Source organism: Bufo gargarizans, chromosome 3, assembly GCF_014858855.1.
Source record: "Bufo gargarizans isolate SCDJY-AF-19 chromosome 3, ASM1485885v1, whole genome shotgun sequence".
NCBI lineage: Eukaryota > Metazoa > Chordata > Amphibia > Anura > Bufonidae > Bufo > Bufo gargarizans.
In genome coordinates, this window is record NC_058082.1 from 56,334,915 (window position 1) to 56,358,173 (window position 23,259).

Sequence of the window (23,259 nt, forward strand, 5' to 3'; positions counted from 1 at the left end):
GATGAAAGCTACAACCAGTAAAGACAAGTTTGAACTTTACCAAAGGTCTGGATCTCAATTACTGCTGCAAATTCCTCTATTACTCCTACTAGCACCACACTCAATTTATTGCAAGTGAGCCAGGATCCAGGAGTCCAGCCGTACCCAGGTAGGAGACATTGTTGACACCATTACTACTACCATACAGAGACATTACACCACTCTGGCATTCTAACCTGGTACGTGAGTTGCAACATCCTTAAAGGGCCCTGCGACAGTACCCTGCGCGCGCTGCAATTGGCGTCACGAACAAACTATAGATTATTAAACCCATATCCTGACCCACTGCATAATTTGGCGACGTGTAACTTTACCACGGTCCGGCTCATTGCAAAAACGCTTCAGTTTTGTCACCATTCATTGTCAATGGGGACAAAACGTAACTGAACAGAACGGAGAGCTCCAAATTGCATTCCGTTCGGTTTGGTTGCGTTCTGATACCGGAGAGCAATCTGCAACATGCTGCGGTTTTCTTTCCATCATGGGATGCGGAGCAAGACGGATCCGTCATGACCTACAATGAAAGTCAATGGGGACGGATCCGTTTTCTCTGACACAATGGAAAACTGATGCGTCTCCCATTGACTTTGAATGGAGTTCATGACGGATCCGTCTTGGCAATGTTACAGATAATACAACCGGATCTGTTCTTGACGGATGCAGACGGTTGTATTATCAGTAACGGAAGCGTTTTTGCTGAGCCATGACGGATCCAGTAAAAACGCTGGTGTGAAAGTAGCCTAATGGACTCTTGATTGCTATAGGGCGCACACTCCTCTATTTATTTTCACTTTTGTTACATCTGCCCCAAATGTGTAACAAGAGCAAAATAATAAGACCTCTTGCACAAGGCCGTACCATGCGGTCCACAAAACACGGATACCGGCTGTGTGCGTTCCCCATTTTGCGGAATGGAAGGTCAGGCCCTCAACAGACCAGTCCTATCCTTATCCGTGATATATGTTCTATTTTTTTTGCGGAGCCGAAGAATGGAAGTACGAATGCGGACAGCAAACGGAATCTGTCTGCGTCTTTTCCAGCCACATTGAATTGAATGGGTCCGCCCTAAGCCATATCCGTCACGTAAAAAATAATCCGCTACAATGAGCTCCAGTCCTTCCGTTTCCCATGGCAACCTGTCAGGCGTCTGCTATCATGTTCCAGCGATGATATGATTGGTCAGTACAGGCACGTGGTAATGCTTAGAGTGTATGGGCTCCTGAGTGGTTTAGGTCATGTGACAAAGAGAGATGACGGCGAAAAACAGTAGCTTAGGCTTTCGGGTGTAAGGCACAGTTCTCTCCCCCCGGTTGTCGCACATAGGTGACGTCATGTGAGGGAGACCCGTGACATAGTCCTCATTTGGGGGCAGCAATATGGCGGGTGACAGCCGAGTGTAGAAAAATGCCTCCCGCGGCCAGGAGGTGTAGCAAGATGGCGGGCGCGGTGAGAAGATGTTCCGGGTGCGGTCTGCTGTGTGGGCGGGGCCTCGGCGGCAGCATTGTCGGCCCCTCCTAGTTTCCGTGTCAGTGTGAGGAGCTGGGGAGCGTTACCCCGGAGCTGCTGGAAGATGTCTGCGCTGTCGGCCTGGTTCTGGAATGAACGCTTCTGGCTCCCGCAGAACGTCACCTGGGCGGACCTGGCAGACACGGAGAGCGGGGAGCAGTACCCGCGGGCCGGACACCTCCTCTACGCCTTCCCCATGGCGCTGGGGATCTTCGCCTTCAGGCTGCTGTTCGAGAGGTGAGATGTCCCGGACCATAGACCGGACCGTCCCCATCCCTTCAAGGGGAACTCCACTTCTGACGGCTGCTCCTCTGTTCATGACACCGGCTCTTGCCTGTGGCATCAGTTGGGGCAGTAACTGGGTGCTGCCATCAGTTTTATGGGGCTGGCAAGTTGTCGGTCCAGGAGCGCCCACAGTAAGGTATCCTCAGTTGGCATCATGAGGTCCTCAGTGCCTGCTGCACAGGAGATATCTGCCAACTGCGGACATGACGGCATCGCCTGTGGTCACCCTATTATTCTGATACTAAGAGGGTTGTCTGCAGCGGTGTCGTGTCATGTCATCGACGTTGTGTCATTGTTGTAGCCGGGGGATCGCTGGCTGAGATGGCGGAGTAATGCCGCTTATTATTTCTTCTTTTCTAAAACTGGACAAACCCTTTAATATTGGGGATCTTGGATCTGAATATATTTAAAGGGAACCTGTCACCTGGATTTTGGGTATAGCGTTGAGGACATAGGTTGCTAGATGGCCGCTAGCACATCTGCAATACCCAGTCCCCATAGCTCTGTGTGCTTTTATTGTGGGGAAAAAAACCAGATTTGATCCATATGCAAATTAACCTGAGATGACTTGTCCCTGACTCATCTCGCATACAGGGTTTATCTCAGGTTAATTTGCATATGGATCAAATCATTTTTTTTTTTTTTTTTTTTTTTTTACACAATAAAAGCACACAGAGCTATGGGGACTGGGTATTGCGGATGTGCTAGCGGCCATCTAGCAACCCATGTCCTCAGCTCTATGCACAAAATCCCGGTGACAGGTTCCCTTTAAAGGGAACATCACTTTATGCTGCCCACGCTAACGGCAGCATAAAGTAGAGACAGGTGAGTTGATTTCAGGGGTCTGTCATATAAAAGTTAACAGTAAGTGGTTGCCAAGAACCAACATCACAATCATTGCAGACTGGGCCTGGAGATGAGTCCTGGCCACCTGAGAAGAGTCCCGGTTATTCATGATCTCCCGCCCACCTGCTGATGGCTTACAGTCTTCTACCTAGTTGTCTTCCTTTCTCTCTAGGAGAGAACTGCCAATCATCAGCAGATGGGTGAGAGCAGGAGATTATAATAACCAGGACTCTTCTCAGGTAGATGTGACTCTTTTCCAGGCCTGGGCTGCAATGATTATGATTCTGGTTCTCGGCAACCACTGACTTTTAGCTGATGAGTGACATATCGCTGAGATCAGAGCATCGGTCACTACTTTAGGCTGCCATCAGTGAGATCAGCATAACGTTGATGACGGGTTCCCTTTAAGGGGTCTGACATTGTATGTAGTCTGAGGTCTACTTTTTATGTTATTAAAGAGGTTGTCTTCAGGAGAGGTCATCAGTATCTGATGGGCGGGGGTCCAGCCCCCTGACGATCAGCAGTGTAATGAGGCCGCAACACTCGGGTGAGCACCACAGCCTCTTCGCAGCTTGGCAAGCACAGCGCCGTCCATTGGATAGTGGCTGTGCTTGGTATTGCAGCATCACTTGAATGGGATTGAGCCGTGCCTAGACCATGTGACCAAAGTACGTGATGTCACTGGCCTAGGAAGATAGCTGATCAGCAGGAGTGTCAGGAGTCGGACTCCCACCAACCTGGTATTGGTGACCTATCCTCAGGACAGGCCATCAATATCAAAATCTCGGACAATCCTTTAACATATGTGGCCATGCCCTTTTATCTAAGGCTAGGTTTGAATGGAGCCGAGGCGCACATGATGGACTCGCCGCTCTAGTCAGATGGGAGATGGAAACCACCATTCTGCTGATCGGTGGGGATCCCAGTGGTCAGACCCTCAGGGATCAATTGTCCTTCTGTGATGATGTATCATGGAGGTAGGACATCCATCATCGCCGTCCTCCAGCATGCACTCCCAGGCTTTACTCGCCCTGCAGACGTGCCCACCGGATATCCGGCCCATCCTTTTAACCACCAGCTATGTCATTATGGCCCCCTGTTTAGATCCCCCGAGGGCAGTTTTTGGGAAACCCAGGATAGACTCCTTATAAGAGGAACATAGGAGCCGATGTAATAGACAGCGGTCAGAATTGACAGATTACGGTATTATAGATTGTTCGTGATTTTCTCATACCAGAACATCTGGAGGTTTTCGGCTCTGTTCACATCCAGCATTTGCCTCCTGTCAGAGGTACATGTTGGGAGATCCTCCTGCAATGGAAGGCAGATGGCATAGTGTTCCTCAGGGTTGATGATGGGAGTCCTGGGAGAAGATCCTTGTCAGGCCTCATGCACACGGCCGTTGTTTTGGTCCACATCCGAGCCGCAGTTCCGCATCCGTTGCTCCATTCCGTGGTCCACAAAAAAAAAAATATAACCCATCCTATTCTTGTCTGTTTTGCTGACCAGAATAGGCAGTTATATTAATTGCGGAACACACACGTATGCTATCCGTGTTTTGCAGATCCGCAATTTGCGGACTGCAAAACACACAACGGCCGTGTGCATGAGGCCTTAGGGTATGTTCACCCGTTGCAGACACGCTGTAAATTTTTTTGGTATTTTTTTTTGTTTTATAGTAGCGGAATAGAAGCAAAGATTTATAAATTCCACCCCTCTAAAGTCATCATTAGATATTTAGGTGGATCATTTAGATGTTCTGCAGGTTCAGGTTTTTGTGCATTTTTTTTTTTACTCACTTATATAGAGCTTCCCCATACATTTTGTTCTGATCATCAGAAAGCCCTTTGGAGAAGTTTGGGGCTATTGGATGGAATATGCCCCCCCCCCCCCCCCCCACCCCGCCACCATTTTAGCCAAAGCAGGGAGTCTTCTCCTCTGGAGCAGTGCGTGGACCATTGGTCGGGCACTTGAGTGCTCCCTGATGCTGGGTTTACACGTTAAAGGGGTTGTCTGCTATTTCTATGCTGATGTCCTCAGGATAGGTCACTGATAACGGATCGGTGGAGGTGAGCAGTGTAATTACAGCTACGCCATTCACTTCAATGGGACGGCTCGGTCTGTCTGGGAATGGGACGGCTCGGTCTGTCTGGGAATGGGACGGCTCGGTCTGTCTGGGAATGGGACGGCTCGGTCTGTCTGGGAATGGGACGGCTCGGTCTGTCTGGGAATGGGACGGCTCGGTCTGTCTGGGAATGGGACGGCTCGGTCTGTCTGGGAATGGGACGGCTCGGTCTGTCTGGGAATGGGACGGCTCGGTCTGTCTGGGAATGGGACGGCTCGGTCTGTCTGGGAATGGGACGGCTCGGTCTGTCTGGGAATGGGACGGCTCGGTCTGTCTGGGAATGGGACGGCTCGGTCTGTCTGGGAATGGGACGGCTCGGTCTGTCTGGGAATGGGACGGCTTGTAATTACAGCCGCTCACCTCACGGCGGGCAGGTAAACAATGAAGAGAAGGCAGTGCTCATACAAGTGCTGCTTTCTCTTCAAACAGCTGTTGCGGGGGTTGGGTGCCACTGTATTCGCCAATGAAAGTTCCTTAAATTAGGTAATGCAGAGCAGGGCGCCGGGGTCATGCCATGGTTCCTCGTAGCCTTATTCCTCCATACATTCCTTCTTCGGTCGTGTGCCTTTGTCCGTGGTGCCCGTTGTGTGTTGGGGGTGCGGGGATGAAATTTATAAAACTGGATTTACGTTAAAGCGGCATCTTACTGGATTTGCGCTAAAGCAATCTTAGATTGCATTGCTGAAAGCAGCACGTTGTGCAGGGACCGCCTGCCCATCTGACCGCCTGCCATCCTCTGCCTCTGTGCCGGGCATTGCCTTCTGTGATCACAATCCTTGTTCAAGGTGCAAAGGTTGTCCCCTGAGTCATAGATAAATGTAATCTGTCGGCTGGTTCAGGTTTATGTTAATATGAAATGACTTTAATGACAGCAATAGCAATAAAAATCAAAAATCCTTTTTTAACTTATGTATTTTATCTCCCCATGGACATGCAGAGCATCTGGAGGCCGCAGGGTGCAGAGCAGGAGGAGCTGAGCAGATATATAATTCAATGGGAAAAGTTGGTAAAATACGTCATGTATTTATTGACCCCCCCCTTGCTGTATGGGGACAAGCGATCAATAGTGACCCCTTGTCCCCATAGAAAATCATTGTTCCAGCGCAGCAGATCACTGCTTGTGCACCACAATCTACTGCGCAGGCACTACTGGCAGCGCAACAGGATCACGCATTGGACAGGCACCGGCTCGTTCATCGCGTCATTGCCAGCAGATTATCAGGAGCGAGAATTTAAACAAACGCTCACCCCCAATAACCTGATTGATAATCGGTCCGTGTAAAAGCGCCTTTAGCGTGTACGTGTGTGCTCAGCTCCATCCGCACACACTGCTTATAATGAGTGACCGGTCGGGGTATTCTGGTAGGTACACGTTATCCCCTATCCACAGGAGCTATCAGACCTACCGCTGGGACCCCCCAGGATCACGATAACGGAGGTACCCCGCTCTATTTCCGTCGGGTCCCATAGAGATTAAAGGAGTGGCAGTGTGCATGGCTGACCGGCCACTCTGTTCACTTGGTGGGGCTCTGTGGGGTACATGGTCCCCTTTCTTGTGATTGTTAGGACCCTCACTGATCTAATGCTTATCCTGCGGATAGGGGATAACTTGAAATTACTGTAACTCCCCTTTAAAAGGATGTCCAATTTATTTGAAAATATCCCCAAAGCCCCTGTGTGTGTTAAAATGCTTACGACTTAAAGGGGTTGTCTGGCAACCCCGCTGTATGAGGAGACGGCGCGCGCAGTGTGCACGTACCCTCTTCCTTCTCTCTTTCTGCTCTCTGCTGCTGTCTATGGCAGAGCAGCCGTGAGCAGGAAGAGAGACAGGAGACGGCACATGTGCGCGCCGCGCGCGCTGTATCCTCGTATGGCTGATCGGCAGGGGTCCCGGGTGTGTGTGTGACCCCCACCAATATGATATTGATGACCTATTCTGAGGATAGGTCATCAATATTAAAAGCCCAGGGAACCTCTTTAGGCTACTTTCACACTCACGTTTTGTGCGGATCCGTTCAGATAATACAACCGTCTGCATCCGTTCAGAACGGATCCGTTTGTATTATCTTTCAATGGAGGACGGATCCATTTTCTATTGTGCCAGATTGTGTCATTGACTTACATTGCGTGTCAGGACGGATCCGTTTGGCTCAGTTTCGTCAGACGGACACCAAAACGCTGCAAGTCGCATTTTGGTGTCCACCTCCAAAGCGGAACGGAGGCGAACTGATGCATTCTGAGCGGATTCTTTTCCATTCAGAATGCATTAGGACAAAACTGATCTGTTTTGGACGCTTCTGAGAGCCCTGAACGGATCTCACAAACAGAAAGCCAAAATGCGAGTGTGAACGGAGCCTTAATCCCCTGCCATTTCCAGCAGTTGCTGCTCTGGCTGCAGCGGGGATGTCGCTGTACATGGCACGTGACCGCCTCCGCAGTCGCGTAGACAGTGATTGGCAGCAGTCATGTGCCATAAACTGCCATGTCACTGCTGCCTTTGAGCACAGACCAGAGATGAGGATGGAGCGGCAGCGCTGGAAACGGCAGGGGACTATTTTAGGGGTCTTTGGGGAAGTTTTCAGATAAATCGGACAGCCCCTTTGAGATCTGTTCACACAGGGAGACTTGTGAAGAGGCTTTCTGGGCTATCGGAGCTGACGTTTTGTTGAAGTTTTGACTATCCCGATCACTCTCTAACCAGATAATGTAGTCGTCTGTTTGTCTTTCACCTCATTCACACCTTCCGTGCTGCTCTTCCCAATAATCTACGTGTAAGTGCACCTTTAGACCTGGAGCCGGTGTCCAGGCTTATTTACTTTGTCCGTCGCTGGCGGAGCGCCACTATAATATACCACAGATAAGCTCTGTGCACCCAGCGGGACGGCGTCCATATAGTATAAAGGCCCTTTCACACGGGCTGACTGAATAACGAACAGTCCAATCCTGATAATTGGCTATTGAGAGAGAGTCAAACTGACATGTAGCCATCATCCCCTCTGTATGAGGGCGAGGGCTCACTGCTGCCATCCCTCATCCTCGGGGCTCATGCACACGACCGTATGTATTTTTCAGAACGGAACAGCTGGCCCCTATTAGAACAGTACTATCATTGTCCGTAATGCAGACAATAATAGGACATGTTTTCTTTTCTTGCGGAACGGAAATACGGAAACGGAATGCACACGGAGTAACTCCAGTTTTTTTTTTTTTTTTTTGCAGACCCATTGAAATTAATGGTTTCGCATACGGTCTGCAAAAAAAACTGAACGGACACGGAAAGAAAATATGTTCGTGTGCATGAGCCCTCATAGAGATTCATTGCCGGCGGCAGGTGCCTGATTATACAGGACGACGCGCAGCCGGCAGAGTGATTTATTCTGCCACAGAAACACCTGATAACCAGATAATCAAGTGGTAAAGGGGCCAATGATGGGCATAATCCCGGTGACAGAATCCTTTTTAAAGGCGTTGTCCTACAAAAATGATTGTGCAGTTTTCAAACCAGTTTAATTAAAATTGTAGTATAGCAACTAAGTTATGCAATGGACACCTGCTGTTTCTTATTTCTCTGTCTATCTCACTGATATGGCTACATGTGCTCAGTTCCATCCTTTAATTGCCTTCTGAGCTGAGATAGGGAGAGAGCTACAGCAGAGAGGACACACCCCTGAGCTACAGCAGAGAGGACACACCCCTGAGCTGTCAGCTTGATATAAATCTAGCAGAGTAATGAATGGGGAGATCTCTGGATCCATGTGAGGTGCCGGGCTGGTTCTGGCTTTCTTAGAAAGATATTGTCATGTACTATATGATGTCTGATTTTCATTTTTTACATTAATCATGGGAGAACCTCTTTAACTAGGCTTCAATCTGTGCAGCCGAAGGCTACTTTTACTCTTGCGTTCAGAGCGGATCCGTCTGGTGTCTGCACAGACGGATCCGCTCCTATAATGCAGATGATGGGATCCGTTCAGAACGGATCCGTCTGCATTCTAGTTTAGAAAAAATTCTAAGTGTGAAAGTTGCTCGGACGGGTCCGTCCAGACTTTACATTGAAAGTCAATGGGGGACGGATCCGTTTGAAATTGAGCCATATTGTGTCAACTCTGGACGGATCCGTTTGCCTCCGCACGGCCAGGTGTCCGCCTGCTGAGCGGAGCGCAGGACAAACGGTGCCAGACTGAGGCATTCTGAGCGGATCCGCATCCACTCAGAATGCATTAGGGCTGGACGGATCCGTTCGGGGCCGCTTGTGAGAGCCTTTAAACGGAACTCGCAAGCGGAGCCCCGAACGCAAGTGTGAAAGTAGCCTAATTTACTCGCAACAAGGGCTCGTTACCAAACTTGACCCAGATCAACAATTACTACTCTGATGAAATAGAACTTTTTATGGTGTACTAAAATGACTATGAGCTGAAAAAAGTGTTTTAAAGGGATTCTGTCATCAGATTTGTGCCCTATAAGCTAAACATATGGCCATGTCGGTGCTAATAACATGAATCCTAAACTGCCCTTATTAAACCTGCTTGTGGCTCTATTAGCCCCAAAAATCGCCCAAGAGGTTTTACGTTAATCCAGGGTGCCCGCCTGCACCCCTCGCCGTCTGGTGCCCAGCGCCGCCTTCCTCACCTCGCTCAACGAAGCCGCTGCCAGGAGTCCGCGGCGCATCAGGATAAGCCTAGTGCGCAGGCGCCGGATCTGGCAGAGGGACGGGTGGATTGAGGAGGCGGCGCTGAGGTGAGGAAGGCGGCGCTGGGCACCAGACGGCGAGGGGTGCAGGCGGGCACCCTGAATTAACGTAAAACCTCTTGGGCACCTTAGGTAGGTGATTGACAGCTTATTAAAACCTGTTTTTTGGGCTAATAGAGCCACAAGGGCAGTTTAGGATTCATGTTATTAGCACCGACATGGCCATATGTTTAGCTTATAGGGCACAAATCTGATGACAGAGTCCCTTTGAAATGAAACTGTTCCCTGAATAGTGTCTGATTAACGTGTTTTTTGCCTGTAGTGGAGATGTGCGCTCTCTCCACCGCAGCGCTGATACTCCCAGCCCTACACTGGTGGCCGGTTACATCACTGACCACTAGGACATCTGGACATGTCAGGGCAGGGGATCGCGCAGTAAAATAGAGGGCACCGCGCATGCGTGAGACTTTGGAAAGCGAAGCTGATTTTGGGGCTGTCACTCAAAGGCAAGAGGGGGCGTGGTTACCTTGACTTCAAGCTCACATGCAAATTAGGGCGGACGGAGGATAAAAGATTGTTTTCTGACCTTATGTAGCATCGGACTGCAGGATGAAAAGTATGATTAGTATCGCACTGCGGGCTACCCTGAGGTACTGCTGGCGGGTTTACATGCATTTACGAGGTGACAGGTTCCCTTTAAAAACTAAAGTTCCCCTCAGGACAAGGATGACCGGAGCATGAATCAGTGAATCAAAATGATATTCCGAGTGATGCAATAAATAACTACATAGTGAGAAGTTCAACAAATGCAAAAACTCAGAGTGAAATAAATTACTACATAGTAGTAAGTTTGACAATTATAGTTATAAATAAAATTAATAATATGTTATAATGGACCAAAAAATAAATACTCACCCCATATATTATTGAGATTCTGAGATCGTTTCTGATATAAAACATCAAGCTTGGTCTGGAGAAAGGAAGAAAAAGTGAAACCTTCATTAAGTCCTTTTGGGCTCAGACTATCCAGTCTATAAATCCACTTGGTTCCTTCTCGCAGTAAGGGCTCGTTCACACGAACGCGAATTGTGGTCCGCAATGCACGAGCACCATCCGCGGGGCAGGCGCATGGAGATCACAGACCCATTCACTTGAATGGGTCCCCGATCCTTCCATTCTGCAAAAAGATATCGCAAGTTCTTTCTTTTTGCGGTGCGGAAGCACGGAACCCCAGAAAGCACTCCGTAGTGCTTCCATAGTGTTCCGTTCTTCTGTTCCGCATCTCTGGATTTGTGGACCCATTGAAATGAATGGGTCCGCATCCGTGATGCGGAATGGCCACATCACGGTGCCCGTGTATTGCGGATCCGCAAATGCGGTGCGTAATACGGCAACGGGCATAACACGTTCGTGTGAACGAGCCCTTAGTCTATCCAAATCGTCTCTTCTCACTCCAAGTGTTTTTTTGCATATGCCCCGAAAAGAGAGGCACTTAGGATCTCCTGCATGGTACTGTCTCACATGTCTTGATATTATCACTATGTAGTATTTTATTACTTTTCCCTATACTCTCCCCTTTGATTTTGGGAGTGATCTTAAGTCATCAGGAATAGTTCCTGGCTATCACTATGCGCTAATGTCCAAGTCTTATGCGCTTCCTATTTAAATTTCTTTCACTAAGTCCGTGTGCATCCACCCGGGCACAGCTGATAGATACATACTTACCTCCAAGTCTGTGCGCACCATAGTATCGCGCAGGACATGCGCATTAGATGTTTCTTGTTCTTTTTTTCTGAGTCTGTGCGCACACTCGGTATGGCTTGTATGGCTGCAGTCACTTGTATGGCTGCAGCTCTAAGTCTGTGCGCAGCGTATCCTCGCGCCGCATGTAATCCAGGAACCTCCCACCCGCTCTACGATTGGTTCAGTAGCGGAGTGGGGGTGAGTTTGACATAGGGCTGCACGATAAATCGAAAAAATAATCGAATCGCGATAATCGGCAAATGCGATATGGCGATTTGGCCGACCCGAAAATGCCGCGATTATATATATATATATAAAGGGGCCCCGTGCACATAACTGCCTTTTGCGTGTAAAGTGTTTTACTAGTGTGTGTGTGGGTGAAACAATCTCTCTCCTAACAGGTCCGGCCTCTGTACTCACTATGAATGCAATGCACTGCAGCGAGCGGAAGCGAGCTGGCCGGCCGGCGCGTGACTGACGTCACTTAGTAACGCTCCTGCTTCCTGAACACACACACACGAGTAAAACACTTTACATGCAAAAGGCAGTTATGTGCCCAGTTTAGGACACATGAGGGGGACCAGCATAAGTCCATTTTTCTTGCTCCGTCATAGGAGTAGAAAAGTGAAAAAGGTGAAATTCAACCTGTGATGGATCCATCAGGATGTCCGTCATTTCATTGCAGGTATATAGATATATCTCGCTTTCTCGAGATGCGCCGATAGATAAACCTGCACTGGGGGCTCTGAAGTGAGCCGCCAAAGCAGATGCGAAGAGAACCTAAGAGAAGAAATAACAATCTAAGGTGGCCAGTTTGCCCAGTCGCGTGTTCCAGTATAAGCCTCCTGTCTGTCCTCACTGACACGTAAGTAATATAGAATGAAGTCCATTTTTCCACCGCTGTGGAGCACATTTATGCAACCCAGGCAGCTACCGAGGGGCCACCTCTTCCCTAAAAGAGATTTCCTAATGACATTGACCACACGTACAAGTTTTTCCACTTTTTGCAATGAAAATATTACAGGAAGCTCGGGTAACCAGCGTGGTGATGTTTGCACTGCCTTATGGCCAGAGCCTGTGACGTATTTTCTGTGTTTGAAAAAGAGAAGAAAAAAAAAAAAAAGCCAGTAGTTAATATCTTAAGTTCTTAACACGCATTTTACACTGGTCCCTTTTTTTTTTTTTTTTTTTTTTCAGCAAAAAAGGACAGAATAACCAAATGTTTTTTTTATTTTTTTCTACCAGTGTTTTTGTGAGATGTAAAAATGTTAGCTTTAGCATGCTGCTTTCTTAAAAAGATAAAAAAATAAATATTGTGTGGCCTGCGTTTCAGATTTCCTTTAAAGAGGACCTCTCCCCACTCCTGACATGCCTGATTTAATATCTTCATGCATTCTCCATGTAATAACAGTTCTGGAGCATCTATTCTTATGTCTCTATGTTGTGCAGTTCCTTTATTATTCCATCTGAAAGTTATGAATGAATTGCTAGCAGTCTGCAGTAAGGGTACAGAGGGGTAGTAACCAGTTGAGGGGGGTGTCCCTGCACAGTCTCACTATCCAATCAGTGCTGCAATTGTCAGACTGTGCAGGTACACCCCCCCCCCCCCAACTGGTTACCACCCTCTGTACCCTTACTGCAGACTGCTAGCAATTCATTCATAACTTCTAGTAGAAATAATATTGGAACTGCACAACATAAAGGCATAAGAATAGATGCTCCAGAACGGATATTACATGGGGAATGCATGAAGCTATTAAAACAGGAATGTCGAGAGTGGGGAGAGGTCCTCTTTAATTCTTCAGCTAACATCTGGAGCTGGTGTTTTTACAAAAAAAAAAGAAAGGAAAAAAGGCCACTAAAAACACAAATGTGCAAGAACACGCCACCTAAAGCCTTTGTCTATTTTTTTTTTTTTATTTTTTTTTTTTACCAAAAAAGTCAGACTTTTTTTTTTTTGCTTTTATTTTTTCCATGTTTTTACTTTTCATAGGAAAATATATATAACCCCTGTAGTGTCACTTCCCTGTAGAGCCTATCGATATGCCGTATAAGTCCCAGATAGGGACACACGTGACTGAAAATACAGCGGAAGAATCTTCCTCGTTGTTTGCTGCGATTCCGCAAACTTTGAAAAAACTGTTTGTACTACACGTAATTTTTGCCGTGGTAAAGCCAGTGGACTTCACCCGCGACTATAAGTCCACAGCTACTCAGGGAGGTGTGAACCTGGCCTTAATGTCTTGAATGGAGCTCCCTGGCATTGTGTGGCTAGAAGTGACAGGACTAGTCCCTCGGCATTAGCACTTATGGATTAGTTACAGCGAGAGAGCCTTGTCGGGGATTGGGTTGCAACCCCTTGGCTTTAATTGCCTCCTCTACGTCCAAGAGATCGGTCATCTTCCTACACAAACTCCAGCGCTGATGAGCTATGGCCAGAAAGCCCTGCTCAGGGTGGTCGGTGCCCGGAGGCGTGGAGAAGCTCGTGTGGGTGCTTTTTATGGAACCTCGCGTTGTCAGCCGTCCGGTTGCCCTGTTTGTAGATAAATCAGCTGCTTTTAATCCATCTACTTACATGACTTTCCTTAGGCCCCTTGCAGACGAGCAGGTATTCCGCGCGGGTGCAATGCCTACATGCATTTAGTATTGGCTCACCGTGTAGTCATAAGAAAAAAAAAAAAAGTTTTTTGTTCTTCCCCTGGATTGCCGGAAAGTATCATGACTCACAATTCAGCCTACAGTCATGTAACCCAAAGACCTTTATGTACTAAAGATCATATACTTTCCAGTGTGGTTAGTGCATTTCTTTGTTTTGTGCCCGTCAGTGTACTCGGCATATCTGGAGTCCCACCATTCAGGGGGTTCTAGGACCAGGCAGCGGTGACGATCGTTCTCCCATAGATCACGTGCAGATGTTGCTGTGTGTATTGCTGTCTTTGTGATTGGGTTGGTACAGCCTCTTTCGAAGCCCATTTTCTGCTTTCTGTGAAGTCTCTTCCCGATACATTAGGACCCTCGAATCCAGTTACCGCTGTATTGTTGTGTGTGATGTGTGCAGTAAATGCCCAGCAGGATATTATAGCTAAGTGATAAAGTATACGGAAGATCCGCTATACTGGACTCTACTTTATTATTTGGCGATAATTGCTTGAGGTTATGGTTCCCCTGCATTAATACCTCTTAGAGTGCGTTCACACCACCGCTTTTTATTTATTTCTTATATAATATAATATATTAGTTCAGTTTCTTTTTGGGCTTCTGTCTTTTTACCAAAGTCCTGCATACAAGACATTTTTATCCGATCTTTTTGACAGAATTGCAATGGAGCCTCCAACACAAATGTGAACAAGTGCAGGTTACGTATTGTGTATTTGAATTGCTGCAATTTTGGTACCCCTCCTCGGCTAAAAATACTCTTCAAAAATGGTCAGAGGAGTATTTTTACTCTTCTGGAAAAAAACATATCGTGACCTCTGTTGGATGCCATAATGATGCACTGTATTATATCTAATTAAACTTTATGGACTTCTATTGCGAGCAAACGTCCATAATGGAGCATATAAAAAAAAAACAAAAAAAAACAAAACACGAGCATCCAGAACACAAATGCCAAATACACCTGTGTAAATCAGCCCTAAAGCTACATGAAAACGGCCTTAGATAGGCTCCGAACTTACCCTGCAGACTTGGACCATGTTCAGGCGCTCAGGATTCTGTCAGGTTTAGGCCTCATGCACACGACCGTTGTGTGCATCCGTGGCCGTTGTGCTGTTTTCCGTTTTTTGACCTGTCCTATTTTTTTGACGGACAACGGTTCACGGACCCATTCAAGTCAATGGGTCCGTGAAAGAACACGGATGCACACAAGATTGGCATCCGTGTCCGTGATCCGTGGCCGTAGGTTACTTTCATACAGACGGATCCGAAGATCCGTCTGCATAAAAGCTTTTTCAGATCTAAGTTTTCACTTCGTGAAAACTCATATCCGACAGTATATTCTAACACAGAGGCGTTCCCATGGTGATGGGGACGCTTCTAGTTAGAATACACTACAAACTGTAGAGGGAGGGGGGGGCCGCACTGGCCACTAATGATATTCAAACTGGGGAGGGGGGGGGGGTCTGCCCCCTGCTGCCTGGCAGCACCCGATCTCTTACAGGGGGCCGTGATCAGCACAATTAACCCCTTCAGGTGCGGCACCTGAAGGGGTTAATTGTACTATCATATCCCCCTGTAAGAGATCAGGGCTGCCAGGCAGCAGGGGGCAGACCCCCCCCTCTCCCCCCCTTCCTCCCTCTGTTGTAATAATTCGTTGGTGGCACAGTGTGCGCCCCCCCCCTCCCTCCCTCTATTTTAATAATTCGTTGGTGGCACAGTGTGCCCCCCCTCCTCCCTCTATTGTAATAATTCGTTGGTGGCACAGTGTGCGCCCCCCATCGGCCCCCCCTCCCTCTATAGCATTAACAACATTGGTGGCCAGTGTGCGGCCTCCCATCTCACCCCCCCCGATCATTGGTGGCAGCGGAGTTCCGATCGGATTCCCAGTTTAATCGCTGGGGCTCCGATCGGTAACCATGGCAACCAGGACGCTACTGCAGTCCTGGTTGCCATGGTTACTTAGCAATAGTACAATAGTAGAAGATTCATACTTACCTGTTGGCAGCTGCGATGTTCGTGTCCGGCCGGGAGCTCCACCTACTGGTAAGTGACAGGTCTGTGCGGCGCATTGCTAAATGAACTGTCACTTACCAGTAGGAGGATCTCCCGGCCGGACACAGACATCGCAGCAGCCAGCAGGTTAGTATGAATCTTCTACTATTGTACTATTGCTAAGCAACCATGGCAACCAGGGCTGCAGTAGCTTCCTGGTTGCCATGGTTACCGATCGGAGCCCAAGCGATTAAACTGGGACTCCGATCGGAACTCCGCTGCCACCAATGATCGGGGGGGGGGGGGGGGATGGGATGGGAGGCCGCACACTGGCCACCAATGTTGTTAATGCTATAGAGGGAGGGGGGCCGATGGGGGGCGCACACTGTGCCACCAACGAATTATTACAATCGAGGGAGGAACGGGGGGTGGGGGAGCCGCACACTGTGCCACCAACGAATTATTACAATAGAGGGAGGAAGGGGGGGGGTGCACACTGTGCCACCAACCTATTATTACAATAGAGGGAGGGAGGGGGGCCGCACTGGCCACCAATGATATTCAAACTGGGGAGGGGGGGGGGGGGGGGTCTGCCCCCTGCTGCCTGGCAGCCCTGATCTCTTACAGGGGGATATGATAGTACAATTAACCCCTTCAGGTGCGGCACCTGAGGGGTTAATTGTGCTGATCACGGCCCCTTGTAAGAGATCGGGTGCTGCCAGGCAGCAGGGGGCAGTCATGTACACAGTTTGTAGTATATTCTAACTAGAAGCGTCCCCATCACCATGGGAACGCCTCTGTGTTAGAATATACTGTCGGAAATGAGTTTTCACGATCTAACTCATATCCGACAGTATATTCTAACATAGAGGCGTTCCCATCGTGATGGGGACGCTTCAAGTTAAAATATACCATCGGATTGGAGAAAACTCCGATCCGATGGTATAAAAGGGACTCCAGACTTTACATTGAAAGTCAATGGGGACAGATCCGTTTGAAATGGCACCATATTGTGTCAACCTCAAACGGATCCGTCCCCATTGACTTGCATTGTAATTCAGGACGGATCCGTTTGGCTCCGCACGGCCAGGCGGACACCAAAACAACTTTTTTTTTCATGTCCGTGGATCCTCCAAAAATCAAGGAAGACCCACGGACGAAAAAACGGTCACGGATCACTGGCCTACGGACCCCGATTTTGCGGACCGTGAAAAAATACTGTCGTGTGCATGAGGCCTTACACACCTAAATCCTGACAGCATCCACTTCTATGTCACTGGCATGCTGAAAAATAATGAATGCAACGCAGATTGTTAATCTGCGGGATGTTCACCTTCTTGTGGATCCACTGGCACGTCCCCAGCTTCATCCGGCTGCTTGAACATGGTCTTATTATCCCAATTGTACTATAAAATATTAGTATCAATGATACAATACAATGTTAAAAGGGTCGTCCGGGATATAGATATTGATGGTCTATCCTCAGAATGTGTCATCAGTATCAGATTGGTGGAGGTCCGACACACCACACCCACATGATCAGATGTTTAAGGTGGGCGCTATACAGGAGCTGGAGCCAGAAGCTCTGGTTTCCGTCCTCTGTGTAGCGGCCATGTTGGGGTAAGTGAATGGGAGTCCTCTGTAAACTGCATACTTTCCGACACCAGTAGCTGATCGGCAGGGGTGTCGGTGTCGATCTGATATTGGTAACCTACCCTCAGGGTAGGACATCGGTATCTAAGTCCTGGACCATCCCTTTAAGGGTATGGTAAAACCTGGATTTTTGCTATAAAGCACCGTTCTTGTATAACCTTGAGGGGTGATTATTATATATATTTATTTATAATAGAGTTGATTGTGAATTTTTATTGCGAATATCGGCACTTCAAGGATTCGCAAAGATCTAGCATATAGTGCTATATCTTCGTAATTGTGAGTATTCTAGATTTTTTTTCATCAGTACTTACTGCTTCTTGCTTGTGGGCCAATGAGAAGGCTGAAATGTCTTTGTCAGAGCTTAGCAACATCCCTAGCAACCAAAAGTTACCTACCCCTTACTATATAAGAACCTCCCCAGCAGCCATTTTCTGCAGTTTTTTAAAGTTCTCAGAGAGAGAGCAGGGTCATTGCTGTGCTGTGTGCTTTCACCTCATTACATTATATAGATAGTTAGATAGCATGTATGTGTGTGTGTAGACAGACAGACAGACAGACAGAGAGACAGAGTAGGTTAGATAGGTTCCAGTGCAGGGTGTTAGGTAGTGTGATAGGAATTACTGTGCTGTGATAGGGATTAGATTTCTCCAGTCTCAGAAAACTTCTAGCAGCTTGAAAAATGTAGCAACAGTGAGCCACGCGTATATTACACTGCTGATTCGCAATCAACAAAATGACTGGAGATCACAAAATCTAGAATTTTGCCAAAAATTTGCGGAAATGAATATTGCGTGTGCTGCTCATCACTATCTTTTAATGGCATCTGTGATTTGATGTGCTTTTACACTTTTATAACTGCAGATGATAGGTATTCTGCCAGATGTTGGTCATTTTCAGACTGCATATTAGTACACCATGGTATGGAGACTTACTGGCAATGCTTCGTCCTGGGGAAACAAATATGCAAAGAGGTGTCTCCCTAGAAAGAGAACCATCTCGCTAGCGTCACAGCCAGGGAGAGAAAAACAGCTCTCCTTCTCCCTGGTTGTAACGTGCTCTGCTACCATTGGGCAGCTCACAACCAGGGAAAAGGACACCCCCCTTGAGAAATGTGGCCATCTCCTCCTCCCTGTACCGATGCCATTAATTAGCATATAGGACTGCAAAAGAGAACAGGATGCACAGCGGACGAACGGAGCAGCCAATGTGAAAATAAATAGCGCAGGGACATCTACTGATCATGCCCTGCAGTGCCAGGTACTAATATTGTAATGTCAGGACCAGTGAAAGGTCCTCTTTAAGCCATTGTTCTCCCAGCCACTACTCCCATGGGTAGACCCAGTGGTGCTGTCCCCCACAGGGGGTCTTGCATGTAGTCTCAGCTGAGGGGTTCGGCCTCAGGGAAATACATCCACCAATGCACAGTTAGCTCTTCCACTTCTGGAGCTACAGTGCCTTGCAAAAGTATTCACCCCCTTGACTTTTTTCGTGTGTTGGTGCCTCACAACCTGGAATTAACATGGATTGTTTGAGGATTTGCATCATTTAATTTACAGAACATGCCCGCAACTTTGAAGATGTTTTTGTTTTTTATTGTGAAGCAAACAACAAATAGGACAAAATAACAGGAAAAGTCAATGTGCATAACTATTCACCCCCCTAAAGTCAGTACGGTACTTTGTCGAGCCATCTTTTGTGGCAATCACAGCTCCAAGTCACTTTGGATAAGTCTCTATGAGCTTGCCACATCTTACCACTGGGAGTTTTGGACATTCTTCCTTCCAAAACTGCTCCAGCTCCTTCAAGTTTGATGGTTTGCGCTTGTGAACCACAGATTTTCTATTGGATTGATATCTGGGCTCTGACTCGGCCATTCCACCACATTTACATGTTTCCCCTTAAACCACTCAAGTGTAGCTTTAGCCGTGTGTTTGGGGTCATTGTCCTGCTGGAAGGTGAACCTCCGTCCAAGCCTAAAATCATGCACAGAGCAGGGCTCCAGACAAAAAAAATATCAAGGAGCCATTGGCTCCTAACCTGAAAAATTTAGGAGCCAAATTAAAATTTTTAGTCGCCAAATTTAAAATACATATAATTACGTTATAATAAAAAAAACAAAGCAAAAAAAACACAGATCTTACCTAGGGTTGTCACGATACCAAAATTTGGACTCTATTTCAATACCATAAAAAAGTATTGCGATACTCGATACCACGTGAAAAAACGAAAACGCCAAAAAAGCTGTGTTCCTTTCCAAATTTTATGGAACGTCTTCCTTTCCAAATTTTATGGAACGTCTGGACCATAATAGAACAGTTTTTTCTGTTACGCCGTTCACCGCATAGGAGATATTTTTAATAGATCACACTTTTTCTGGCGTGGCGATATTTAATATTTTTTTATTGTTTATATAATTTATATGTAAAATTGGGCAAGGGGGTGATTTAAACTTAATATTTTGGTGTTTTGTTATTTTTTTGCTTTTTTTTTTTTTTTAATAACTATTTCCCCCCCTTAGGGGTTAGAACCTGGGATATTTTCATCCCTTGTCCTATTCACCCTGATAGAGCTCTATCAGGGTTGAATAGGACCTCTCACACTCCCTGCTGCTCTGTGCCCTGTGCACACAGCAGCAGGGAGCTGACTATGGCAGTCAGGGCTTCAATAGCGTCCTGGCTGCCATGGTAACCAATCGTAGCCCCAGGCTTACAGTACTGGGGCTCCGATCGGAACTGCCACCAATGATAATACTTTGGGGCGGGGGAGGGGGGGGGGGTTGGGGGCGCACTGTGCCACCAATGATTCTGCTTTTTAATACTGGGAGGGGTGCGGTACACTGCGCCACCAATGAATATCGTTTATGCTTAATACAAACGCAGGCTGCGCTGCGGGTGCCGGCCACATCCCATACCCGGCGGCACCAGCCCCTGACTGCGCGATTCGCCGCTATTAACCAGTCAGGTGCAGCACCTGACGAGTTTATAGCGGCGGATCGCATCGCGCAGTCAGGGGCTGGTGCCGCCGGGTATGGGATGTGGCCGGCACCCGCAGCGCAGCCTGCGTTTGTATTAAGCATAAACTATATTCATTGGTGGCGCAGTGGCCACAGCCCCTCCCCTCCTCCTCCCTGCTATCAGCCCATTGGTGGCAGCGGCACAGGGGGGAGGGACGGCCTCCTTCTCCCCCGTGCTGTTGAGAAGAACATGGCACTCACTGACAGCAGCTTGTGCCATGTCAGTTCCTTGTGTGAGAGGCAGAGCAGCGGCGGGTCTAGGCGCAAATGGCGACAAGACTACAAAGTCTTGTCGCCATTTAGCAATTTTAAGTCGCATTGCTGGCCATTTTGGTCGCCATCTGCAGAGTGGTACAGTTTTTGCTCAAGAATATCCCTGTATTTAGCACCATCCATCTTTCCCTCAACTCTGACCAATTTCCAAGTCCCGGCTGCTGAAAAACATCCCCCAGCACGATGCTGCCACCACCATGTTTCACTGTGGGGATGGTGTTGTTTGGGTGATGTGATGTGTTGGGTTTGCTCCAGACATAGCGTTTTCTTTGATGGACGAAAAGTAAAATTTTCGTCCCATCAGACCAGAGCCCCTTCCTCCATACATTTTGGGAGTCTCTCACATGCCTTTTCGCAAACTCACAAAGTGCCTTTTTGTTTTTAGCTGAAAGTAATGGCTTTCTTCTGGCCATTCTGCCATAAAGCCGAACTCTGTGGAGCGTACGGCATATTGTCGTCCTATGTACAGATACTCCAGTCTCTGCTGTGGAACTCTGCAGCTCCTCCAGGGTTACCTTAGGTCTCTGTGCTGCCTCTCTGATTAATGCCCTCCTTGCCCGGTCCGTGAGTTTTGGCGGCCGGCCGTCTCTTGGCAGGTTTGCTGTTCTGCCATGTTCTTTCCATCTGGTTATGATAGATTTGATGGTGCTTCTGGGGATCATCAAAGATTTGGATATTTTTTAAAAACCTAACCCTGACTTGTACTTCTCAACAACGTTGTCCCTTACTTGTTTGGAGAGTTCCTTGGTCTTCATGGCAGTGTTTGGTTAGTGATGCCTCTTGCTTTAGGTGTTGCAGCCTCTGGGGCCTTTCAAAAAAGGTGTGTATGTAATGACAGATCATGTGACACTCAGATTGCACACAGGTGGACATCATTTCACTAATTATGTGACTTCAGAAGCTAATTGGTTGCACCAGAGCTTTTTATGGGCTTCCTAACAAAGGGGGTGAATACATACGCACATGGCGATGTTTTGTTTTCTATTTCTAAACAATAGTTTTATTTATATATTTTCCTAATTTCACTTCACCAAGGCCTCTTTCACACTTGCGTTGTCTGGATCCGGCGTGTACTCCATTTGCCGGAATTACACGCCGGATCCGGAAAAACGCAAGTGAACTGAAAGCATTTGAAGACGAATCCGTCTTCAAAATGCGTTCAGTGTTACTATGGCAGCCAGGACGCTATTAAAGTCCTGGTTGCCATAGTAGTAGTGGGGAGCGGGGGAGCAGTATACTTACAGTCCGTGCGGCTCCCGGGGCGCTCCAGAATGACGTCAGAGCGCCCCATGCGCATGGATGATGTGTCCATGCGATCACGTCATCCATGAGCGTGGGGCGCTCTGACGTCACTCTGGAGCGCCCCGGGAGCCGCACGGACGGTAAGTATACTGCTCCCCCGCTCCCCACTACACTTTACCATGGCTGCCAGGACTTTAGGGTCCCGGCAGCCATGGTAACCATTCAGAAAAAGCTAAATGTCGGATCCGGCAATGCGCCGAAATGTAGTTTAGCTTAAGGCCGGATCCGGATTAATGCCTTTCAATGGGCATTAATTCCAGATCCGGCCTTGCGGCAAGTGTTCAGGATTTTTGGCCGGAGCAAAAAGCGCAGCATGCTGCAGTATTTTCTCCGGCCAAAAAACGTTCCGGTCCTGAACTGAAGACATCCTGATGCATCCTGAACGGATTTCTCTCCATTCAGAATGCATTAGGATAAAATTGATCAGGATTATTCCGGCACAGAGCCCCGACGACGGAACTCTATGCCGGAAGAAAAGAACGCAAGTGTGAAAGAGCCCTTAGACTATTGTGTTCTGATCCATCACATAAAATACAGATTAACAAAACATTGAATTTAAAGGGAACCTGTCACCTCTACTATGCTACCCTCACTGAGCGTTTCTAAATGTTCATTGTGTTACCCTAAACATATAAATTACACTTTAATATTTCATTTGCAGACAAATTCAATAAGGATTATGCATTTTTGTACTTCCTGCCTTTTATGCAAATTAAAATAAGAGTCATATCTTGTGTGACCAGAGAAGAGTCATACTTTCAAGCTTTGACTCATCTCAGGTTAATTTGCAATTGCATATGTATCAAATGTTTTTTTTTTTTTTTTTTACACAATAAAAGCACACAGAGCTATGGGGACTGGGTATTGCAGATGTGCTAGTGGCCATCTAGCAACCCATGTCCTCAGCGCTATACCCAAAATCCAGGTGACAGGTTCCCTTTAAGGCTGTAATGTAACAAAATCCTGGCATATGACAAAGAATGGACTGACATAGTTGCAGATGGGGTTAAATGAGCGCCCACAATTGCAAACTATGTCAGCCCCAGCCTGTATCAGGAAGAGAAAAAATCGCAGTCAGTCTGGCTTAGGACCAAAGGGAGTTATAGGTGTGGACACATATGTTGATATCTAA

At 47.5% G+C, this 23,259-nt stretch overlaps 1 protein-coding gene across 2 annotated transcripts in view; it reads left to right on the forward strand.

Moving 5' to 3' along the window:
* The first annotated feature begins 1,481 nt into the window (after positions 1-1,481).
* Positions 1,482-23,259, forward strand: part of CERS5 (ceramide synthase 5) — an 88,166-nt gene continuing 66,388 nt past the window's right edge. Inside the window, exon 1 of one of the 2 annotated variants that reach the window (XM_044286945.1) lies at positions 1,482-1,782. In XM_044286945.1, the coding sequence (XP_044142880.1) occupies positions 1,610-1,782 (173 nt within the window). In that variant the 5' untranslated portion in view covers positions 1,482-1,609. The remainder of the gene's footprint in view (positions 1,783-23,259) is intronic. The other variant, XM_044286946.1, reaches the window with a different exon arrangement.